The following is a 23,956-nucleotide window of genomic DNA, read 5'->3' on the forward strand; positions in this document are numbered from 1 at the left end:
CAGTAAAAAACGGTATTAAAATGATGTAAGTTTATTTCTAAAATAGTATAGTTTAGGGGGGTCCGGCGGGGGATTGGAACCACACTAAGGGTCTGGCAACGAGTAGAGCAAGTTATAATACTGTTACGAGCAATATGTGAAAAAATGGAGCATCTTAAAATAACGAATTTGATATGAAATTGTATACACCATTGTTACCCAATATACGGTTTCAATGAGTCTGGTAGGATAAGGCACCAAGAAAACTGTCTGGCAATTTAGGAAATTCAGTTTAATAGTTCTCTCAATAATATATATAAAGTTCAGCTTTATTAAAATGACGTAAGTTTATTTCTAAAATAGTATAGTTTAGGGGGGTCCGGCGTGGGGTTGGAACCACACTAAGTGTCTGGCAATGAGCAGCGCAAGTTATAATAATGCTACGAACAATATATGAAAATATGGAGTTTCTTAAAATAACGAATTTGATATGAATTTTTTTACACCTTTGTTACCTGGTACCTGCCAAAGGAACCACGATCCAGGTTTCATGTTTGGGGATCGTTCTTACCTGTGTTGGGGACACACATACAAGAACTTTCACGTTTACTAAAATGACGTATGTCTGGCCGTCGTGGGCTCTTGCTCTATATGTCCTTTCTCAGAGTCTCGACTATCAGTGTCCCAAATTTCATTTGAATTGGTTTAGTAGTTTTGGCGTGTAAGCGCGATAGACAGACATTCATAATTGTAATATTAGGAAGCTATTTAATAAACTAACCCAAAAAACCCAAAGAAAGAAGTTCCATCGTTCAAACTTTAAAAATTATGAATTGCCTTAAAAAGTTTCATCTCGTATTTTATTTTACAATCCTTCAGGGTAAAACTTTTACAAAATTTAAATGTTATATTTCATCGACAGCCTAAAAAAGACGTTCTAAGCTTCTAGCCTTAAAAATTACTTTCATACAACCTTACATTTTATTTTTGAAATTTCATCTTCCCTTTCAACCCACATATAACCCTTTTTCACATTACAAAATAATCTATGTCTTTTCTCAGGGTCTAGACTATCTGTGTAACAAATTTCATTTAAATCGGTACAGTTGTTTTGGCGTGTAAGCGAGACAAACAGAGTTACTTTCACATTTATAATATTAGTAAGATATTCAATAAACTAACCCAAAGAAGATAAAGAAAAAAGTGTAATTGTTCTTGCTTCAAAAATGACGAATTTTCATAAAAACTTTCATCACCTATTTTATTTTACCCCCTTAAGGGTAATTTTTTACAAACTATGAATATCATATTTATTTATAGTTAATTAACAGCCCCAAAAATAATTTTCAAGCGTCTTGCTTCAAAAATGACGATTCTTCCATACAATCTTTCATCCCCCCTTTCAAGCCCTTGCTACTCTTTTTTCGCATTAAAAAGTAGTCATGTGTTTTCTAGGGGTCTTAAACTATCCTTGTACCAAATTTCATTTAATCTGTTCAGTAGTTTTTCCGTGAAAGCGAGACAGACAAACAGAGTTACTTTCGCATTTTTAATATTAGTAAGGATTACAAACAGACACTCCGATTTTACTTATATGTATGTATATATAGAGTGTGCATTTAAAAGACGAAAAATCGGATTTAAAATTATTTATTTTAGGAAAAAAACAACTATCTACGTTACTAACTTAAAGAAAATAACCTATAAATAATTTATAAACTTCAATGTAAATCTGAATATTGAACACAAATGTACCTAATTTATAATACCTAATTACTTGAAGGTAAAAAAGGAAAGCAGTAAAAATGTAACAAAATATTTTGAATTAAGATAAGAAAAGATAAGAAGAATGGATTGGTATATTTATAAAATATACCTATTAATCAAAAGTATGATATAAGAATTGGAAATCAATTTTTAAATAAAGTCGACGAGACAACCATCAACTACAGTCCACTCGCGCGATGTGAGTCCGCGCGACAGGTAGCCTTTGTGATATTGATTCGTTGGTGTGAGAAGTAGCGACAGGCCCCTAACATTGGTGTATGTTCCGTATTTATATTCATATGTATACAGTAAAAAACGGTTATTTCAATATTACAAACAGACACTCCAATTTTATTTATATGTATAGATGTATAGATAACTCCAGATGTACCTGAGGTACGGCAGTGAGATTAGTTGATGCAACGATTGAGTGGTATTCCTGGAATCATATGATAACGTGATGTCATAGTGCTGTTAACGTATAGGTATAGCTGACGGTTATCACGTACCGTTTTCATTATATTATATATTATCATCTTGTTTGTCATTCTAATTACTAAAAAAATAGCACCCGGATGCTGTTCGCACTAGTTTTTTTTATACTACTCTATTCTATCTCTGATACTGCTACGTGCTCGTTGCCGACCAAAAAAGAGAAACACCTCGAGAAAACCTCGTCAGGTAGTTCATTCCACAATTTAAGGGAGGAAGCTTCTTTGAAACCGCATTGTCCGAGAACATTTAGGTTCCAGTGTATGGGAATGAAATCCCTGACGATGGCGGGCGGTGTGATGGAAAAAGTAGCCAAAGGTAATTGATATCATTAGGGGGGAAGAGAATTGTCAGTAATGTGGACTAATAATTCCATTACTAGCCATTGCTAGCACCACGTTAAGAAGTCCTCCACGTGGTATCTCCAGGGAACCATCGTGGTAAATTACTATTTACCAAGATATTTACCACCCTTAGTCTTTGCAACTGTCCTTTGCAGAACTCTTATTGCACGTGTAACTCAATAACAACGCAGCTGACTTTCAAGTCGTCGTTACCTGCAGCGGCGCGTGTAGGCATGACACGTGTAAAATTGTACTTATAAAAGACCAGAACGTTAAAAACACACATCTATTCTGTCTCTTAACGGTATTATTGAAACTCCTAGGTTCTGGACGAAGTAGGTCATTTACATAAACCCTAAAGGGTAGTAAGTAGAATACATCTACTTACACCCCCTTAAAGTTTTACTTAATTTATAGTCCAATCGTTGTATACTTGCCTGGTAGAAGTAGGGACTGGGCTCGGTCTCGCCAGCGCCGTTGAAGTCGTCCACGTTGATCAGTTGGAAGTCGTACCGAAGGCCGGCGTTGGCGGCGCGGTACTCGGGCAGGCGACACACATGACCCAGGTCACCCAGGGCGCGATATCGCCACCGGTACAAGTTGCAAATGCTATCATGACATAATAGAAATGTATTATTTTCTTTAGAGATAATTCACACAACGTCATCTATTCCCGAGGTAGGCAGAGCTAGTGTTATGGGTACTGGACAACTGATATCAGTGCTTATTGTTAGATTTTTTTTAAAATACATACATAGAATGGAGGAGGGGATTGTTAGTAATGTGGAATATTGACTACTACACTATTCTATATTCCTGATATTACCATATTAGGTTGACTTTCCCGGGGTTATCTACATAGAAAACACCCAGACTGATACAATTACTCTTGAATACAAATGTTTGTACCATCCGAGGAAACGAATCCGCGACCGCGAATTGGAACACCGTTAGATCAAAGAAGCTGTAGAATTATTCATGTATCCCAATAGAACTGGGTGGAAGGGACTGTTCGTAATGGGCTTTATTGACTATACAATAATGTATAGATACCATTAATGTACCATGTCAGGTTTATTCTTCCTCAGACTCAGGAGACCTTCGCTGTAAATCAGCTCTGTAGCTTCGGCTGCAGTAATATGCTGAGCAGAATCCTTTTTAGTGAACATTCTTTAGTAGTATATTGGTTTTTAATTGTTTAATTGTTTATGTTGGTATGGCTATGTGTATGTATATGTAGTTACGTGTGTGTACACATACCTACATGCTACTGTCAATAATATGTGCTAAATAAATGTATATCATTATTATTATTTCCATGCGATAATAAAAAACCGATGTTAAATTCTGGTGAAATCGCCACAAGACAGTCACCACTAATTCACGATTCCATATTAATTCATCAAAAAAACGCAACAACACTCTTATAAGATGAACTTAGAGCATCAGATTAATTAACATCCATCAAGTCATTTAAAGTATCCCGTTGTTTAAAAAAAAATCCAACCACTTTTCGACGTCAATTTTAATCAAGCAATAATGTGTCGCATATTCATATGTATCCATATTATAACTGCATGAAAAACATAAACATATGTATATTGCGGAAAATTTCGAGTGAAAATAATGTAAACACTTGTTCTTAACCAAACATAAAATTGCCGGTAACATAATTTGATTGCGCAGATTAAATCCAAACATTTGCATTTGTTTTATTATTTCAGCAAATATTAGCTACCTGTGATTTAGTCTGTTTTTTTTTCATAAAAAATTAGACGAAAAATCTATGTCCATCCTCGTAATGGTCTTACGATTATGTCATATTTCATCGAGATTTGTTTAGACGTGAATAGGCAACGCAAAGAAGCAGTCAGACAGAAATACTTTCGCATTTCTGAATCTAATATTTTTACCCTTCAACCCATATTTTTTTAATATAAATATTATTTTTATGGCAAAACAACGTCGGCCAGATACTTCACATAGTGCAGGTAAGGCAATTTGCTCATTGGTGAGGTAATGTAGTAATTAGTTTTAGGGTAGAATGGGACTGGCACTGACTATTTAATAATAAAAAAAAGTAGGCCAGGTCCGTTATTAATATACATTAGAGTTATTAAAAAAATCCACCTCCTCATGAGCAAAATAATTAACCATGTATTTTGACAAAATTTGATTAAAAACTGTTATGAATATAAATTTATTTTTGGAAAAGAAACCGACGGCCAATAACAATATGGTGGCTACAAGTATTATTGCATAATATGCTAGGTGCATGTTATGCACCTCAACCTTTTTATAGATAAACACCTGATGTTTATGAAATTTAATCAGGAGGACGATCATATGATATCTTTTATCTGATAAAAAAGCAAACGATGTCATAATTAACAGGAAATATAAATATATATTTCTAATCGTTTTGCGACTAAACAGCTGAACGGTCTCAATGAAATTTGATGTGATAATAAATGGTATCACGAGAATATAAATAGACCACCATTCACCTAAAAAGAGACAACGGCGCAGGTAATGGCTAAAAATAAAACGGTAAAAATATAAATACCTCGGTCTCGCACGCCCCTGGGCGTCCAACTCCACGTAAGGCACACCCAAGCGGACCATTCTGGTAAACAGACTCTGTTCCATGTTGCAATATTTTTGAAATGCCATGTTCTTCACGACTGGCGGCAGTTGGTGGTGGTCGCCGATCATTATCCATCGCTTGAGCCTCGAACGGCCATCTTGTGGATTTTGCAATAGTAGCGGAATGAACGTCTCGATTTCTAGGATTTGCGCTGATTCTTCCATTAATATGTTGTCATATTTGAAACCTAATAAGTAATAAATAAAAAAATATTTCTGAAATAATGTTACTTGATAAAGCAGATAGGTGTACAGTCATATCTATGCATTTTTATTTATTGAATATTATGATAACCTCGCTTTTCTAACAATCATTGGAAGTTGTCTGCGTCGATATCTCTTCTCCCGTTAATCAGTTTGTTGCGTAGGTATACTGTGTATAGATTTTAAAGACTGTTCGGGTTACAGAATAGAACGGAATGACTCCATAATGCTCAGGAATGGCAACTAATGAATTGTACTAAGAACCATAGACGATGCCTTGATGTCCTTGTTGCGGTTCATAAATATAGGTGACGTCACAATAAGGGCCGTCATTAAGTTGGATTATTAAGTAATATTATTGTTAAGTTACATAAAAGATATTACAAAAATTAAAATAATAATAATAATCCAGGATAATAAACACAACGCCATCGGTTCATTGCGCACTACACAATACAACTAATAGAAATATTAAAATATATTTTCTCTACATATCTATAATATAAATAGAAAATGCACAGACCAATCATACCCATGAATATAATGTTTATTATATCGTCTGAGGATTCAAACCCGTGAGCATTGGAAGTACGAGTAGGTCGGAGTGATAAACCGTGCCGTCAACATTTTATTTTTCTTTTATATATATATATATATATACATATGCAGTTTCTTAAGACTATTTAATCACACGACCTCGGTGGTCTAGTTTTTTTTCCGATGCCGCTTTACTTACGATGTATCATATGATTAAATGCATCTAAATATTTATATCTGTTGTCTAGTACCCATAACGCAAGCTCTTCTTAGCTTGGGACTAGATAAGTCTGTGTAAAATATCCAAAGTTATTATTATATTATATCATAATACATATTAAAAAATTGTCGTGAGATTAAAAAAAATGTTTTTGTTTTGTTACTCATGATCGGTGCAGACATGTCTTAAAATTAAATGGAGCATTTTATGAAATTACGAGCCGGTTTAAACAACTTTATTGTGTTTATCTTTTCTTGTATATATTCATATTAGTAGCATATATCACGTTGAAATATTCTTATTATAGAGCTTATAATTATATTATCAAGACAAACACGATATCACAATCGCGTAGAATAAGATGTTTCGCCATCTATCTAAAGTAATATAATAACAAAACCATTTATTTTTTTGTTTGTACGAGTATATATAATAAATTTAAAAATACAGATTATATTTTGGAAATTATTTTATATATAGAGAAATATTTTACCAGTGAGTAACAATGTTGGTTCACGCGAGCAGAGCTGCCCGATATACCTAGTATTTCATATCGTTGAGGAGCATTTTATAGCAATAAAAAGTAAATGGACATTACGTATCGTATTGTAAACAATAGTGTAAAAGAAATATGTAGCGCGTACCTACTATGTTTACATATAATGTAAAAATAGAAGGTAGGTACATATACAATTTCCTATTTATAGAAATATTTTGCGTTTATTTTTCTAAAAATAGTAAATACAATACACAACGCTCATACCGTACTACGGTGATTCATATAATCTCATAGAAATACGGGCACGTCGAAGGTTAAGTTCATCCTATTCTTATCTCGGATTGTTTTTTTATTATTAAGTCAGATCAGTTAGCCCATTGTGGCAAATGGGAATTTACCACGATGGTTTCCAGGAGAAACCGCGCAGAGGTCAACCTGATATTGTACAATGTTAGCAATGGGCTTATATTAGTCCACATTACTAACAATACCCTTTCCCATCTCGGAAAGTAGTCGTGTCTGTCTGTACTAATCCATGCTGATATTATAATTGCGGAAGTGTGTGTGTTTATTATTTCGGTTGTGTCTCTTTCACGTATACAATTTGAAATAAAAATAGGTTGCGCTCTGGGGACGGATATATGTATGTTATCCTGTTGTTCAATCATAAAAATCATTTAGAAGAGGTGGAATAGAGGATAAAAGTTTGTGCGGACAAAGCTGCTACTATAATGACTGTTACCCACAGTCATTATTACAAATATGAAAATGTATCTGTCTGTTTGTTACATTTTCATGGCTAACCGGCTGTCGAGGCTGGACATATGCTGTCTACTATAGTGTTTTATATAGCATACATACACAGACGTCTCGTCTTAATTATGAATTTGCATTGGTATAATAAAAAATAATCTGCGAAATCGAGCCAGCCGTTCGCGTGCTGTGACCAAGGAAATTAGGGAGTCATTTATCTAAATGTAAAATAATGTAAATACCTATCAGTATCAATAATGTTGACAACAATTTACCATTTTACTTAGGTTTTTGAACTTCTGTACAGACAAGACATAATATGTAAATATGTATCTATGTACTAACATGTTTTTGTCTAAACGGACGTCATAGTTATTTGGTTACAAATTTACAGATATCTGCGTAGTGTTTTCAAATTGTGAGCAAAATGCTTCACACGATGAAAATTTTGTTAAAATTTCAAATTAGACAACTGAAATGTAGGAAAGTATTACGTTTTAGTCGTTAACTACTAAAAATAGTCACCATTGACGGTGAAATGTTGAATCATGGTAAATTTATATAGTATGACATATATAGCGGATGTAATAGGTAGACAGAGATATTCACGTAGAGGACTTTTTACAAAGTATAATAATAATAATACACCTGGATAAATTACATATAACCATCTAGACCCCAGGTAAGCAACTAACACATACATAACATGTATGTCACCATGACTGAGTACCGTGCGAGGAATCGAACTCGCGGCCATCGGAAGTAAAGCGGTGAGCTAAACCCCAGACCACCTAGGCCGTATACGTCACAACAACGGTTACACGGTCTGCTGACCTGACCGCATAACTGTTGTTTTTGACATAAAAACTTAAACACAACACATTTCACCGACCCCAAATAAATGCGAACTGGGATAAGGAATATGTTTTGTCGGAGTCGGCTATTTATTAATAAAATATCTCTTCTTTTTTTTCTTCTCTCTTCTCTAATGAAGTTTTAGATATAAATAAGACACTAACCCATTTGTACGAGTTCAGATCGTTTCAATGCAGCGTGCGTGCAAGTCATAGCAATAATTTTAGCTTCTTTTACTAATAAATATTTAGATCGATCCAATCCAGATCGTAGCAATTCGAATGCTCGGAACTCTTCCAGTTCTTCAAATATGTGGTCGATATATCTGAAAAAAATATTCATATTAATTTTTTGAAAGAAAATTATTTTCTTTCCTTTGTAAGCGAATATAAGCGTATTTTACATGCTTATTTGCTATTTGTTGTGTTTTAATTTCATATTAGATGTAAATGATATCAAGGAATGTGTTATATATTTATTTTACTAATATAATAGTAACTAAATAATTTTCTTCTTCCATTATAGTAAATTAGATGTGGACAGCTCACTTGACAAACTTTAAATACCCAACGCATTAACAAGACAATCTTGACCAATTTTTATTATTAAATCAATAGTACAAAGGACATATATGGAACTTAAATTTCAGAGCACAGATAATCTGAGTGCACAAGGATTGAGTGCGTAAGCAGTTTCTATGAAGATTATCGTATGCCTAATCCTAGTTATATTTGTATACTTGAAATAACATTTATTTAAAAGACCAACCGCAATATCTTGCCCGAGCGCTCTTGTATTTGGATTGGTTAATTCTTGGTGATGTCATAATCAACAAGAATTAACCAATCCAAGGACAGTCCATACTTCCCAATACTTGCTAATATTATAAATGCGAAAGTAGAAAAAGACCTTAAGAAAGAACATTTTTAATGCGGAAAAAAGGGTTGTTTGGGGTTGAAAGGATGTATGGCAGTATCGTTATTTTTATAGCTAGATATAGGATGAAAATTATAAGGTTGGTAACAGTTGATTTAAAAAATAAAACAGGCGATGTAAGTTTATATGGAAATTTGTCATTTTTGAAGCTAGATGGATGAAACTTTTTTCTTTATATGCTCAAGATCACTATATCAAGCGGACGAAGTCACGAACACTGCCTGTAAGATATATTTATAATAATTATAATTATATTATTATTTTCATCCTTTTTATTATTATTTTATTTACCTGTAACAGCTCTTGGCTATTTCCATATCATCGGTGTACGATTTTCCCGCAAACAACGGTTTCGGTGCATCGTCAAAGAACTCGTGGAAAGGAAACTCTTTGCTTATGGTGTCTGAGGATTTTGTCTGAAACAAATCAATATAATAAGTAATTTGGATATCTTGTGTTCAGAAACGTGCCTGAATGTATATTTGCAGAAACGTTTGGACGTATGCCTAATTGTTTGTTGTTCAACTAATTTAATATATATATCTACTAATAAAATACATATGTTTACGAGTTTTATAAACGTATGAAATTATACATGAAATTAAATACTAACTATAAAAATACTTTTTTTATTAATCTATAATAGTGCTAATATTACCTTGGATATTTATAGAGAAAGGCTATAAAGTTATTTAACATCATGCTACGATGTCGCCAACCATCTTGTTTTCCCAGGAGATGTCATAGATTTTCCAGTGTCCAGCGTACTGGGTTTTTAAATTTTAATTACTTGAATTATATGTCACCTATTTACACTATATATTAATTTAACTATTGCATTTCAATTATTTTTTTAAACTGAATTGTCATAGATTGTTCCAACTATTGATACATAAATTTTATTTAATTTGGGATAGGCAACCCTAATCTACGACCAATAGGAGTGGAGCAGCAATGAAACATACTTTAAACGGTATATATTCTGTGACGAATTTCCACGGGATTAGTTAGTACTTTTACTTTTATAATATATAATATTTACTATAAGATAACAATATAAGAAAAATACAGGGAAGACGGAGATTTATATGAAGGATTGTTAAGAAGTAAAGTAAAAACAAATGTGTACAAGAACAGAAGTACATACTTGCAGAAATTTAGAATATAAAGATAGTTTTGATTAGCCTGTTACAAAAACATCAGTGTTTTATAATTTTGACATGAGTATCAACTATAAAATCATGTTTGTGTGTGTATGTGGCTTGCTATTACTTTGCTGTACGGGCTGCATAATGAATATAAAATTTTTATTGTTTTCCAACTGAAATCTTATACTATAATAGATTTATATCTGAGTAACCTCGTCTGCATTTTAGATTAAAAATAGTCTATGTCTGCCAAAAACCACGTCGTTAAAATCTATACTCATGTTAGATTTAATTAAGATTTGTTTAGCTGATTAATCAGGAAAGTTTAGAAACGAACAGGTAGATATTTGTATAAATAACTTTGTATTGTATTGTACTAGTTAGTTGTAGTATAAAAAAAATGTATTTAAGTATTTCTAAATTTCTATCACTTGTCTAGTACCCATAACACAAGCTGAGCTTGGGACTAGAAGGCGCTGTGTGAATTATCCAGGGTTATTATTGTAATTATTATCATTACCTGTTCTTGTGCACATTTCTCCAGGAACGCTGACCACCTGGGCCGTACATGGTACACATGGAAGTGATGTGCTAGTTCACATGTGGCGCCAGCGTCGCCGCCTGCTTCCAACGTCCGTTGCAGCCGTCCTACCATATCCAGCAGTTCGAGTCTCTTCGCGAGAACATAGTTCACTCGACCGTACCTAAAAGGTGATTTCAATTATTAATACACCATTTAATACACATCGGATAGGGTGGAAGGGGATTGTTAGTAATGTAGACTGTTGACCCTATTATTAGCAATGTACCATGTCGGATTAACCTCCACTCGGAACACCCTGGAAACTATCGTAATCAATTCCTTGACAACGACGTTATGATGGGCTAACTGACCTGACCTCATGCGGTTTACACTGGCGAGGCACCAGTAGAGGATTATCATCTTATCATCATCTCGTTAGCGCAAGCGGATACACCATTCTATTATCATCCATAACAAATACACATTGCACAATAACTGACAATGCCTTTGACAACCCATCTGAACTATAACCTAATAACCCCATTATAATAAAACTAATAACCCAATAAAATTGCTAACTAGCTAATGTACCATGTCGAGTATGGTATAGACGTTAAATTAAATGTTATGGAATATGGAGCTATAACAACTTAAAGCCCAGTTAACAATATCCTTAATATATACATCTATATATATACATATAAATAAAATTGGAGTGTCTGTTTGTAATATTGAAATAACCGTTTTTACAACATACACCAAAATAACATTTTTTTAAATTGTTGCCTATCTGTTTGTTCCGGCTAATCTCTGAAATGGCTGGGCCGATTTTAACGGGACTATTTTTGGCAGGTAGCTAATGTAATAAGTAGTAACTTAGGCTAGTTTTATTTTAGAAACATTATTTTATTTTAGGAACATAAAGTATAATTCCACGCGAACGAAGTCGCGGGTACAGCTAATATATCATAATATTATAAATGTGAAAGTAGGAATGTTTATTACGCATTCACATAAAATATAGTGAACCAATCATCATAAAATTTTAAACACATGTTCTTGGAGATGAGGAGAATGAACATAGGATACTTTTTATTAAAAAAAAATCAAATAGTTATTATTCAATGCGAGCGAAGCCGCGGGTAAAAGCTAGTAAACTATATTGTTAAAGGTTATTCAGTCAGCTCGCGACTACGGTTAGTACAACCTTGTCTAAACATACAGACAGAGGTTTATTTACCAGAGAAGATCTTTATTTACAATAGAATTTTCTGTGTTAAGATCCCGTTAAGAATATATTACACACGGAAGTTTGTGAGATTTCTATTGTCCTCAGAGTTCTAGTGTTTATCATACATATATTGAGCTTTAAACTACTTTGTCGAAGAATTAGAGGGTATTTAAACGATAAAAATAAAAATAATAATAAATTTTATCTTTATCTTTTATCTTTCAACAACTTTGTACACAGGAATTGCAATGCACGGGAGGTACAATGGACGTCATAATTCTGTATTCTATGATGCACGTCATGCGCCATCAGCTCTTTTGCCATTCAAATTTCATATAAACAAAATTGTCACGAATTCACGATAAGCCTATTTGGCATTCTCTCATGTCCAATAGTCACCGACAACTACACCGTAAACGTAGACAGGTTCCATTATAATCCACAAAAAAGACGATGCTTTAGGTATAGTAGTGATGTCATGCCATAGTATACGCGGACGTATTTGCATTGAAACTAAACAACCTTTACATAGGGCAATATGAATATACATACATGAAGACATTTAAAGGATCATATATATTATAAGCTGACTTCGCATACGTTAATTTTCCTTATAAATAAAAGTCGCTATAAAAATAGGGGTTGAAGGTAGAAGGGTGAAAATTTAGGGTTGTATGTATTCATATGCAAATAAAATAAAAAAATTGTTAAGAAAATAAAAACAATATTTAGGGCTGAATAACCCTTATTATTTAGGGGAAAGAAAAATAGATAGTGGCCGATTCGCAGACCTACTGAATATGCATATAAATTTCATAAATAAGATAATGTTATGCAAGTACTGCATGACAGTTATCTCGGGTTGTAGGCAACCCTATCAAATTATTATGTGATAACATATGAGTTTCTAAAGCGACTTCAGAAAGAAGAATGTTCCTTCCTTCAATTATTTTTATTTTAAGAGATATCTTCGCAAATAGTGAACTAGTTTTTATAATGCTTTTAATAATTTAAAACATATATTGATGTGTAAGTTTATTCTTAGTGAAGTAAATAGATATACTTACCTAGAGAAATCTTTCTCCGTCTGCAGCGCTTCTTCTCCATGGCCGAGACGCAGCAAATGTCGTTCATCTACATCAAGTTCGGCTACTTTTTCGAAAAGTTGGTTAAGCGCCTGGTTACTGTGGGTGACCACGAGAGTGCGTTGCCACGGGAAGTTGTGGTAGAGGTTCGATATTATTTGGACAGCCACGTCAGTTTTACCTAGTTAAAATAAATGAAAATTGTTAAAATCTAAACGCAAATGCTTTTTTTATGGATATGCTTTTTTATGTACCCACCCTCGCTATAAGTGTGCTGGCGGGGCACTAGTGGTGGATGATATCAATGACACTAATGTTGATAATATTGGCTGGAAAGGTTTTAAAAAAAAATTCAAAATATTCTTATTCCATTTCTTTCAATCTGTCTAACAACTAAGAGCATATAGTCAGATCTGTTAGCCCACCCTTACAAATTTACCATGAATTAGTAATTATGGTTTCCGTGAAATGTTTTCCGTGGTAGAGGTCGATCTAACAATAGTGGCCCGTTACTAACAATCTTCATCCCATATTTAATGTCAATAATATCATCTACATATTTACATAATCAGCCAGACTTTACACAACTGTCTAAATACTAAACTAATAAAAGACAATTGAATAGAGAAGTCATTAAAGTATCTTTGCTGGAGAGTATGTTATGTATGCATTATGCTGCATAGTACACCCAAATATATAAAGCTAAGCGGATTATTAAAAAAAAAAACAGGTCAAAATGATGTCGACGACCTTGGACTTATTTATACATTGTAATATATATTATTTATACAACATATATTTTTTTATCTTGAGATATTTCGAATACGTATTACAGATTTTTAAAATGTTTTCACTTATAGATAGCAGCATTTGTCGTGAGTACCGAAGGCCATATTTTATTTAATAATAAATTAGAGTTACCTACTACAATTGCTTTAATAAAATAAAATATAAAAGGTTTTATTATGCCGTACAATAGAAGTATCTTTTGTACGGCATAATAAAACGTAAAACAACAAAGACACTATTGTCCTTAGCCTTTACAAGGCAACTTAAATCTTTACGAAACTTGGACTTAATGCCATAAATGACGACGTTAGACGTAGGTGCGGGTCGAGTATAATTCTTATGAAGTTAAGTTACAATACCAACCGGTTCCCGGTGGGCCGACAACCAAAGTCAGTCCCGGTTGCATTCCCGAACGGATCGCCTCCACTTGCGTCGGAGTAAACAAAATATTGTTCCTGCAAAAATAGGATTTTGTGAATACCAGAAAAATTTTCTAGGAGCAAAAATTTTGAAAGTACATTATTATATGAACTTTATTTACTTCAATACCCAGAAATGATGAACTCAGTTAGGCCTACTGTCACTTTTACAGTATAATTTGTACTCAGTTCCGAGAGTTTATCCTTTTCACATTTGTTAATATCATAATTGTTTTTAAATATAAAATATGTTCATATTGTTCTATACCTATTATTGTTATTTATTATTTATCAAGGACGGTCTTAATTTTCTATTATGTTTTATTTTAACAAAAACTGCTTCTTGTAACTGATAAAGTTGCTAGAAAATATTTTTAATACGAGTAACTAATTTAATTATTAATTTAAAACTGATTAAATGAATACTCTCATTTGTAAAAGACTATGTAATAAGAATAGAATCTCCATAATTTTATAGGTAAAGTAGTCTTAATTTTAGTAAACTAGTTTAGATTCTAATACATACTAATGTTATAAATATTAAATTGTATCTGTCTATCCGTCTGTTTGTTACTTTTTCACAACTTATCTTAACGAAGTTTGACACGGAGATAGATTATTAATAATCTATTAAAAAAAGACGAAGTCGCGGCTAACATCATGTACTGCATAAATATTTAAAATTACTAGTAGATAAATATAAAATATATCTGTACGTTTGAATAACATTACTGGAATAATTGTTATAATAATTGGCATCCATACTAGTGTATCTATAATATAGAATGCAGTAACTGTATCTGTTTATTTATTACCTTGTCACGAGACCCGACATAAATTAACTTATATCTATAAAGAGCAGACGAAGACAGCTGCATAAATAAATATAACCATATAGATAAATGTGAGTAGGTATGTATACTAACTTTTTTGGCTCGTTGTACAGATAGGGCCCCCTCTTGGGTTGCACGTGTGGTTCCACGACAATCACTTTACGTTCTTCGTCTTCATCCATTGCATTATCACCGAGTTGCTTCTTGCGTACAACGTTCTCAAACGTTAACCTGAACAAAATTTATATGTCAAGCCAATATATCCTAACCTACTCATTAATATTTCCAGACTTTATAACACATTATCATCCGTAAAAAAATATGGAACCTTACGGGAACCATCCTAGAGTTAGAAATGTTAATTATAAAATGACAGCTTATTCTGTCGCCCCAATTTGAACTCAACTCTTGACTTTTGGGGCCGAAGTAGCGTAATAACTTTGTCACTACGCTTTCAAATCGAGTTATATTTCACTAATCTTAGAACCTAATCTAAGTTGAAATTCGGAACGTATTTATTTTATAATAATTAATAGTGAATTATAAAAGGAACAAAACATCTCATAATTAAGAAGCAGACATATTCTAAAAATAAAATACCGAAACATCTACCGACTGAAACGGCATGCAGATAAAAAATAAGTATTAAGCAACAATGCACGGAGCAGTTTGGGTTTGAACCAAATAAAGAATGTATAAATACTTCTTTTTTATAAAATCGGAATGACTAACCGTTGACACTAACGGGCCAACTGGTGGAAGTGAGTTTCGATATATGTATTTATTTATTTATTTATTCTTTTGCACACAAAAATGTATACAAGGCGGACTTAATGCCTAATGGCATTCTCTACCAGTCAACCGTCGCGTTGATCAGAGATAATAATAAGGCGGTGCAATTTAACAATTAATATATAAAGAAAAACAAATATGGATAAATACAGAAAAATAATATTATACATATTATTATATGCAAATATATAACATACTAATATACCCGTATAAAATACATATACAATTACATAAATAAACAAAAATTAAGGCCTATTGATCACATATTTATATGTGGTATGAGGTTTTATGTCATCTATTTTTATTAGATACACACTACTTGACCCGCGCAAATTCGTCTGCATTTCATTTCACCACATTTTGCAATATTTTTCATTGCATTTACTCCGCTCCTACTGGTCGTAGCATAATTTTATATGTATAGCTTAAAGGCTTCCTCGTCAAATAGACTATCCAACATAAAAATATGTTTTCAATTCGAACCAGTAGTTTCTGGGCTTTGCGCGTTCAAACAAAGAAACAAACTCTTCAGCTTTATAGTGTATTAGTATAGATTTAAAAAAATAAAATAATAACGACAACAAACAGACGACCTCGATGTTCTGGCGGTTCACATCGCCTAACTTCCAATGGTCGAGGTAAGTACGATACCTCGCAAGATACAAACATTTTGTAGTCATGATTTTTTGTATGAATCTGGGTGTTTTCAATGTATGTATTTACAAAAAATAATTTATTTAAGTAGACATCTGTTAGATGTTTGGCACCTATGTGCTAGACGTACATAAGGATGAGCTCTGTTCAGTTTTACTGACTAGATGACGCTGTGTAAATTATTCTAAGTTAGTAACTTAGAATAATTTACACAGCGTCATCTAGTCTTCTAAGTTATTATTATTAAAGTTAATATACAGACAGACAATATAACTTAATTCCATTAAAGCCTAAAAATATATGTATATGGTACTTACTTATAAGGCCGGACGAGCTTCCGCGGGTCATCGGTTTTCACTTTGATCTCATGTCCTGGGAAACTGTTCCGCAGGTGTTCCATGTCCAAGAACGTATCATTGAAATCCAAGGTCGGGATCTCATTCGGCATTCTGTGTAAAAAAACGTGGGTGAATCATGTATTACATTGCATTAGGTACATCATTGATTATTTAAAGTCAATTAAATATCATAATCAATATTATTGGTATTTTTTTTAAACTACAATAATCAGAAATTGAAAAAATGAAAGTATAAGAAAAAACTGTATGCGATTTAATGATTATTTTTATTATATCTTTACAGATGTTTTGGCATATTTTGACATATTTATTACTTTTTTGTATGAAAGAAATTTTATTCATTTGTTTTCGTTCTCGCGCTTTTCTAGTTCTCTTTCACCACTCAAGTTTTCATTTGCTGTTTGATTGCAAAACTGTGGTATATGTTTTTATTATCACCCTGGGGAAGTAAATTGGCAACAAACTACATTCTTACTCATCACATGGGTTATTGTTAACGATGACTGTTAACTAATTATTCTAAAGAGCTGCATTACGCCATTAACGCCTACAACGGGTGTCATAAATGAAAAATAACCGTAACTAAACAGCAAATTGTTACTTAGTTAAAACTAGTTCTTTGATTCGATAAAATAGGTAGTTACATCACCACCAACTAGTAATTATATATTAATATATTGTCGTTAAATCATCATACATACGAGTGTAATAAAATATGATGTTTTCTGTACATAAATCTTTGTGTATATTAATATTTTTTCGCAAAAACCATTTATAAAAATGTTGTGTTATGTATTTTTGCACACTAATCTCAAAAATCGTTTAATCAATTTTAACGCAGATCTCACGCGGATGTGTATTCGCTTGTTTTTGTGTTTGTTTCTTTCCAATTGGTCCACAAACTAAAATATTCTATATATAGGTACATAAATGTGGGCTTGGTATGTAACGAAACGACTCTGTTAACTGAATGATGTATGCATGAATTGAAACGTGAATGTCGAGAGAATGGATATATAAGTGAAGCGAAACGAATACCACGCAAATGATACTTTCACATATGATTACGTACCTGGTATAGTGAGCCTGGCCCGGGTCTCCATAACCGAGGACTATATCGTGCAGCCACTCCGGCACGACGCATTCTGTGTTCATCAACTCCCTGATAGTCTCTAAGACCGCTTTAAAGTTATTCTCTTTTGGTTTTCGTCGCATAACTATGTTGAATGTTTCGTAAACATCCTGTATGATTAAAAAATTCAGTTATAGAGTACGAGTCTAGTCTACAAGTTGGCACGTGGAAATTGAAGTAAAAAAAATATTCTGTGTTAATCTAGGATAAATCTGCTTTAAGTGGATATTGGAGGCATATTAATAATAAACTGTAGAAAGTCTACCTCAGCTAAGTAAGTAAAAACAGAATATTAAAACGAAGAAATGACAAACATTTGGAAAGTGCTCGGGAAAGTCAGGGAATTGTAACTTATTTAGATTGAGACATACAATCAGGCAAATTCTGAATTCTAAATTCTGAGACTCTAGTTGCCAGAATTAGCATACTGTTGATAAACACACTTACCTCATTTCCTTTACTGGCGCGATCCAAATCCAACCTATATTGGTTCGGATCTAATAACAACCGGAATGTTCTAGAATCACCATCAAGTTCTGGTCTCGGCTCCGGGCCTTCTTCGATCACCCTCCCAGCTGCGTCTAACATACCCTCAACTTCACAGCCTCGGACATACACAATGCCTGCTTGTTGTACCATACTTTCCCTATAGTCGTACTTTGTACCTAAAATAAATATTTATATACTAGTAATAAACAGCACAGACAGTCGGCAAGTATTATTAATTTTCAATGTTCAATGTTAGAAACATCGAGCAAAGCGTGTTGAAGTTGAATAGATGCAGATATTATATCAGAATGGCTGCATCTGTTTGGAAGAAATATTTTCATTTGAAATATCTAAAGAACAAGTCTGGGCCCAAACCTTTACACACAACGCAGGCAGGCAATATTGCCCATGCTTGAAGGATGCAGTTAAATAGACATTTAATATTATATACGACGGATAGACATTATTATTTGTTAAGAAATATATAATGCGCACATGCAGTGGTAATGGGACATACGCAAGTGACAATACGGCACTCTTCAAGTTTATTGAATTGATTTATCTAAACCAATATTATTATAATATTGGTATAGGTAAGCTAAAGTGTGTGAGTATGTTAGATTGAATCAATTTTGTATATTCTTTTAGTTTTGAATTGCTAATTTATCGACGATGTCAATAGGCGATATAACATCACGCTACGACTAATAGAAACGGAGCTACAATGAAAAGTGTTGCAAAAACAGAGAAAATGTGACGCAGCGGAGGTCAGGTAGTAGTTTATATTCTATTAAGGTATATATTAACTACATGAAATCATTATTATGTATGCATATCTAAAATTAATAATCGATACAAAGTTATAAAAAAAACTTAGACACATACCTATGCCCTGAGTAGGTCTCACTGTGACCAAGAAGCAAACATCGTGTTTCCTCAAACTCTCCCATTCATGTTTTATCTCGTTTTTCACGCTCAGTGTGACTGTCACATCAGCTCTTACTCTGGAAGGTGCCTTCTCACCAATATTAGGCTTGGCGACTTCGACCACTGCAAAGCTCTTGATGGGGTGAGCCATACGTGCCCACCCTCCAAAATACACACTTCCATCTTCTGCTCGCCTAATAAGACAAATTAGTACAAAAATTATGAAAAAGAATAGAAAACACTTGAATGTTCTGTGCTTACAGACCTTAGCCTAAGCAACTGACAATAGCCCAACCCTAGCTTGTGGGCTATTGTCATAATATATATATATATATATATAAGTATAAATAGGTGAAGTTTTCAACTTACATTTTCTTAAGTAAGTACGTAACGAATTTTAATATGTAATAATAAAAAAATTGAAAACAGTACTCTGCATTTTTACTTCCAAATGTCATTCTTCAGACTAGAAGACGATAGAATATAGAAATGCTGATGAAAAATTCTTATACCGTTATACTTATTATCTGGGACTAAACACTAATGACTCTGTTCCTTTTCTTAATTTGTATTCTGATCTGTGCTCATTTTTTTACTGCCACGGATTTGATTTTACATTTAAAATTTTTATTTGTAAATTTATACTTCCTCTGTTATAAAATAACAAAAAAATTCAGGTTACTTGCGCACAATCACATAAGATGCTAGGGATGCTATTGTTTCCTACACAATAGTAGTTCTAGATACTTCTAGATCTATAAGTTGTTAGTAAGACCTAGATTAACGCGGGGGATACGTTCCAATAAGTTCCAGCACTAAACGAAACAGCGTTAAACGAGGCTATCATTCATACTTTTCTTCGGAATCATTACTATCAATATTTTTGTTTTCTTCTTGCTCAGTTAATTCCTGCAACTCATTATTAGAAAGACTAGCTGCTGCTGACTATTTCCTCGACTGTTTTCGTTATGTTCCGAATCCCCGGGTCGAAATAAAGGAGCGCTAAACCGAAACCGCGTTAAGCCAGGTCTTACTGTACTCATATTTTAAGTATTCTACGACCGCAAGTATATTTTGAATTGTAATAAATCTATCTGAGCTTTAGTATGTATATTAAATAAATTCATGGAAGTTACGCACCATGGCGCCAGTCTGTAGACAGCGTCCTCAATATCTTGACGGATTTCGTCTGTAACAATAAAACGCGACAGTGATTGACATTTATTAGGCAAACCATAACAATATATCAATATATTAGAGATCGAATAAACGTTCCAGTTGTACAGATTTTTTTTATTATTACATATGTGACACAGTGTGTGCCATTGTATTATTAAAATCTAATATATGTATACAATTCTCGTGTCATCGTTATCATACTCGTCCCTAACGGCTTGACAGAAATTTGATGAAAGTTTATAGGTATTCAGTAGGTCAGAGATTAGGTTATTATCTATTGTTTATACTTCTAAGTTGCAAGGATGGGCCATCATCATTAATATCACATAATTTTTAATTTTTACGATGTAGCTTTAAAAACTTCTTCAACTTTAGAAAATTTAGAAGTGAAGTCCACAACCTAAGTGTACGTGGGTTCTCCTCTGAAACCGCACTGTCCGAGACCACTTAGGTTCCAGCGTGTGGGAATGAATTCCCTGTCGATGGAAGTTTTTAAAGCTATATCATAAAAAATAAAAATTTAACACATAACTATTCTAAATTTTCAACTTACTACCTTCACCAACCCCTATTTTTTAAAATATTTATATAGATATTAGAACTTTAATTTATATTTCAAAACAACGTTTTCAATTATTTATGTAATTGTAATACTGATCTTATCATCCTCCACTGGTGCCCCGCCAGCCTAAACCGTTAGCGCAGGCGGGTGCACCTTATCATCCATAAAAAACCATTACCATCCTGATGATTAGAAATAACAATCGTCTATGTACCCAAAATACACCGCGAACATCATGTTACGTGATGTCATTCTGGAGGATCAAGATAGTATGACTACATATGTAATTTCACTGCTCTATGTCTTTATCTTTCAGCTGAAACACAGCTTGAGAAGCAAGATTCTTGGCAGCTGAAGTAGGTGTGATTGAGGTACCCACGAAAAAAACTGAAGGTACTTCGGTCCAGTATAATTGTTAGGGACCACCCAAAAATTACGTCACACACTAATGTCAGAAACTGTACATCAAACCCTTATTAAATTAAAATTTACAGAATCTAAGACTATTACCAGGATAAAAAAGATTCGAAAGTTCATAATTTACTACACGAACTTTGTGACTCTTCCTGTGATCTCTATGTCACAATCTCTCAATGTAAAGCTGCGACTTTTTTGTAAATACATTATATACACAGAAAACAACTAGCCAGATACAAAAAATTTGTGCCGTGCGCGACCCCGCGACTATTGGATGTAAAGCGGTGTTCTAAACCACTAGACTACCGAGGTCTTTAAAAGCGTAAATAATTTAAGTTCTATATTTTCTAGAGTACGTAACGAAAACATAATAATAAAAAAATTGAGGGCAGTAACCCGTATTTTTACTTCAGATCAGAAGACGATAGCTAACATTAATAAACTCAGTCTTCATAATTTTGGTTCCGAAATTCTGATGAAAATTTTATACATATTGTCTGTGGAAAATAGATGATCTATTTTTAGTCCCAGCAAACTGTATAGTTTTGAATTCAATTAGTTATTTTCTTCATTGTTCATACCATAGTGTGTCACGTTTATAAGGGGGCATAGATTACGTTGGGACAAAGTGTCATTTTGTTTGTTATAAAAAATAAAATATAATATTTACTGGCTTCATATTCAGACGAATATGTTGGTTTGGCAGAAATATTAAAATATTTTCATTACTAATAATATCCTGTTCAGTGACGAGGCTTTGCGTTTTGTTAACATTGGCTTTCATTGTAAACTATTCTACGAAAACTCTGATAAAACTATGTTATGGTATAAATAACGCGTTAAATTCGTCATTATTAATAAAAGCATTTATAAATTCTTATACCTCTTTGCAAACATGTTTAAGAGAGTCACGAGATAGATAGAATGTTTTGTTAATATTTAACAACCAAAGAAATTTTTATATTCGTAGCCGTAATGTGAATGTAATTAATACTATTATTTATATTATTAACCGGGACTTAAAACGAATAATTTTATTACAAATAAAGGTATTTACCTCTCCCGATGTTTCAACTCTCGAGGTAAATAATTAATAATTTAGACCTGTTTTAAAAATAATCGTCTATTTCAGATGTAACATCACATAAGTCACTATTAATCGTATTATATTCAATGTCTCATATTATATTACATATAAAACAGACAAACAGTTTATAATTCTCTACTAATATGACCAGAAAGATAATAAAAAGAAAAATCACACTTACATGTACTTTCAAGACGGAAAAGATTAAAATTCCTTAACAGATAATCGTGCAGTGTGAGAAATTGGAGATTCAGTTTGGGGAGCGCGAGACAGTTTTCACCGCTGTATATCTCTGTAGGAACCACGTTTTCGTCCCAAATAACTTCTTCGGTTGGATAAAGTGGCATAGAATTCAATTCTTCCAATTGAGATATACGCCGTTCGTGACGGGAAATCTAAAAAAAAGTTGAGTAGTTATAGTTTGCAATACAAGAGGCTATCTTATTGTTATAAGCTGACAACCTGTAAGGTACATAATTCGAAGAGAGAAACAGTATAAATAATAAATAAGACACAGGTGTTTTATTTATTATTTCTACTGTTTCGATTCTAGTTATATAAAAACATAGGTTTCTATTTTTATATAACTAGAATCTCATACAAAATATTACCTGATTGTAAGGGGCAACCGTCGCTTAAATAGACATAAACGACACCACATTATCACATTTCTAAGAACTAAGGTCGCTCTATCTTAATCGTAAAAATATATATATAATATTATAAAAGCGAAAAATTTTTGAGTATAGTTGTTTGTTACTCTTTCACGCAAAAACTACTGAACGGATTTTGATGAAACTTTAGAGTAATAGAGCTTATGCATCAGAATAACTCAGGCTATATTTTTCATTGAAATTTATATACTGAAATATAACACGGGTGAAACCGCAGGCACAGCTAGTATCCTATAAATTAATTGCTATACCGTATTCTAAAGCAGCTTACAAAGGAAGCTTTTCAATAGAAATAGGTAAAGGAGATATAGCAGAAGCATATATGTCAATATATTTTATTCTCTAATGACGTATGCTATTCGGAATTTTAACACATAAAATCTAATGTTACGAGCTATATGTAAAGAATTTAAATTGAGCTAAT

General features: G+C 33.0%; 1 protein-coding gene across 1 annotated transcript in view; it reads right to left on the reverse strand.

Moving 5' to 3' along the window:
- Positions 1-23,956, reverse strand: part of LOC131847684 (RNA helicase aquarius) — a 78,425-nt gene that overhangs the window by 8,340 nt on the left and 46,129 nt on the right. The window contains exons 10-23 of the mRNA XM_059197313.1: positions 23,040-23,253; positions 20,754-20,802; positions 19,572-19,807; positions 18,645-18,862; positions 18,138-18,307; positions 17,024-17,155; positions 15,354-15,491; positions 14,372-14,463; positions 13,202-13,400; positions 10,901-11,084; positions 9,524-9,648; positions 8,461-8,621; positions 5,149-5,416; positions 3,020-3,191 (exon numbers count right to left, since the gene is read on the reverse strand). Coding sequence (XP_059053296.1) covers positions 3,020-3,191; positions 5,149-5,416; positions 8,461-8,621; positions 9,524-9,648; positions 10,901-11,084; positions 13,202-13,400; positions 14,372-14,463; positions 15,354-15,491; positions 17,024-17,155; positions 18,138-18,307; positions 18,645-18,862; positions 19,572-19,807; positions 20,754-20,802; positions 23,040-23,253 — 2,358 coding nt within the window. The remainder of the gene's footprint in view (positions 1-3,019; positions 3,192-5,148; positions 5,417-8,460; positions 8,622-9,523; positions 9,649-10,900; positions 11,085-13,201; positions 13,401-14,371; positions 14,464-15,353; positions 15,492-17,023; positions 17,156-18,137; positions 18,308-18,644; positions 18,863-19,571; positions 19,808-20,753; positions 20,803-23,039; positions 23,254-23,956) is intronic.

This window comes from Achroia grisella, unplaced genomic scaffold, assembly GCF_030625045.1.
Source record: "Achroia grisella isolate CSIRO2021 unplaced genomic scaffold, CSIRO_AGI_Agris_v1 utg540, whole genome shotgun sequence".
In the NCBI taxonomy this organism is placed as follows: Eukaryota; Metazoa; Arthropoda; class Insecta; order Lepidoptera; family Pyralidae; genus Achroia; species Achroia grisella.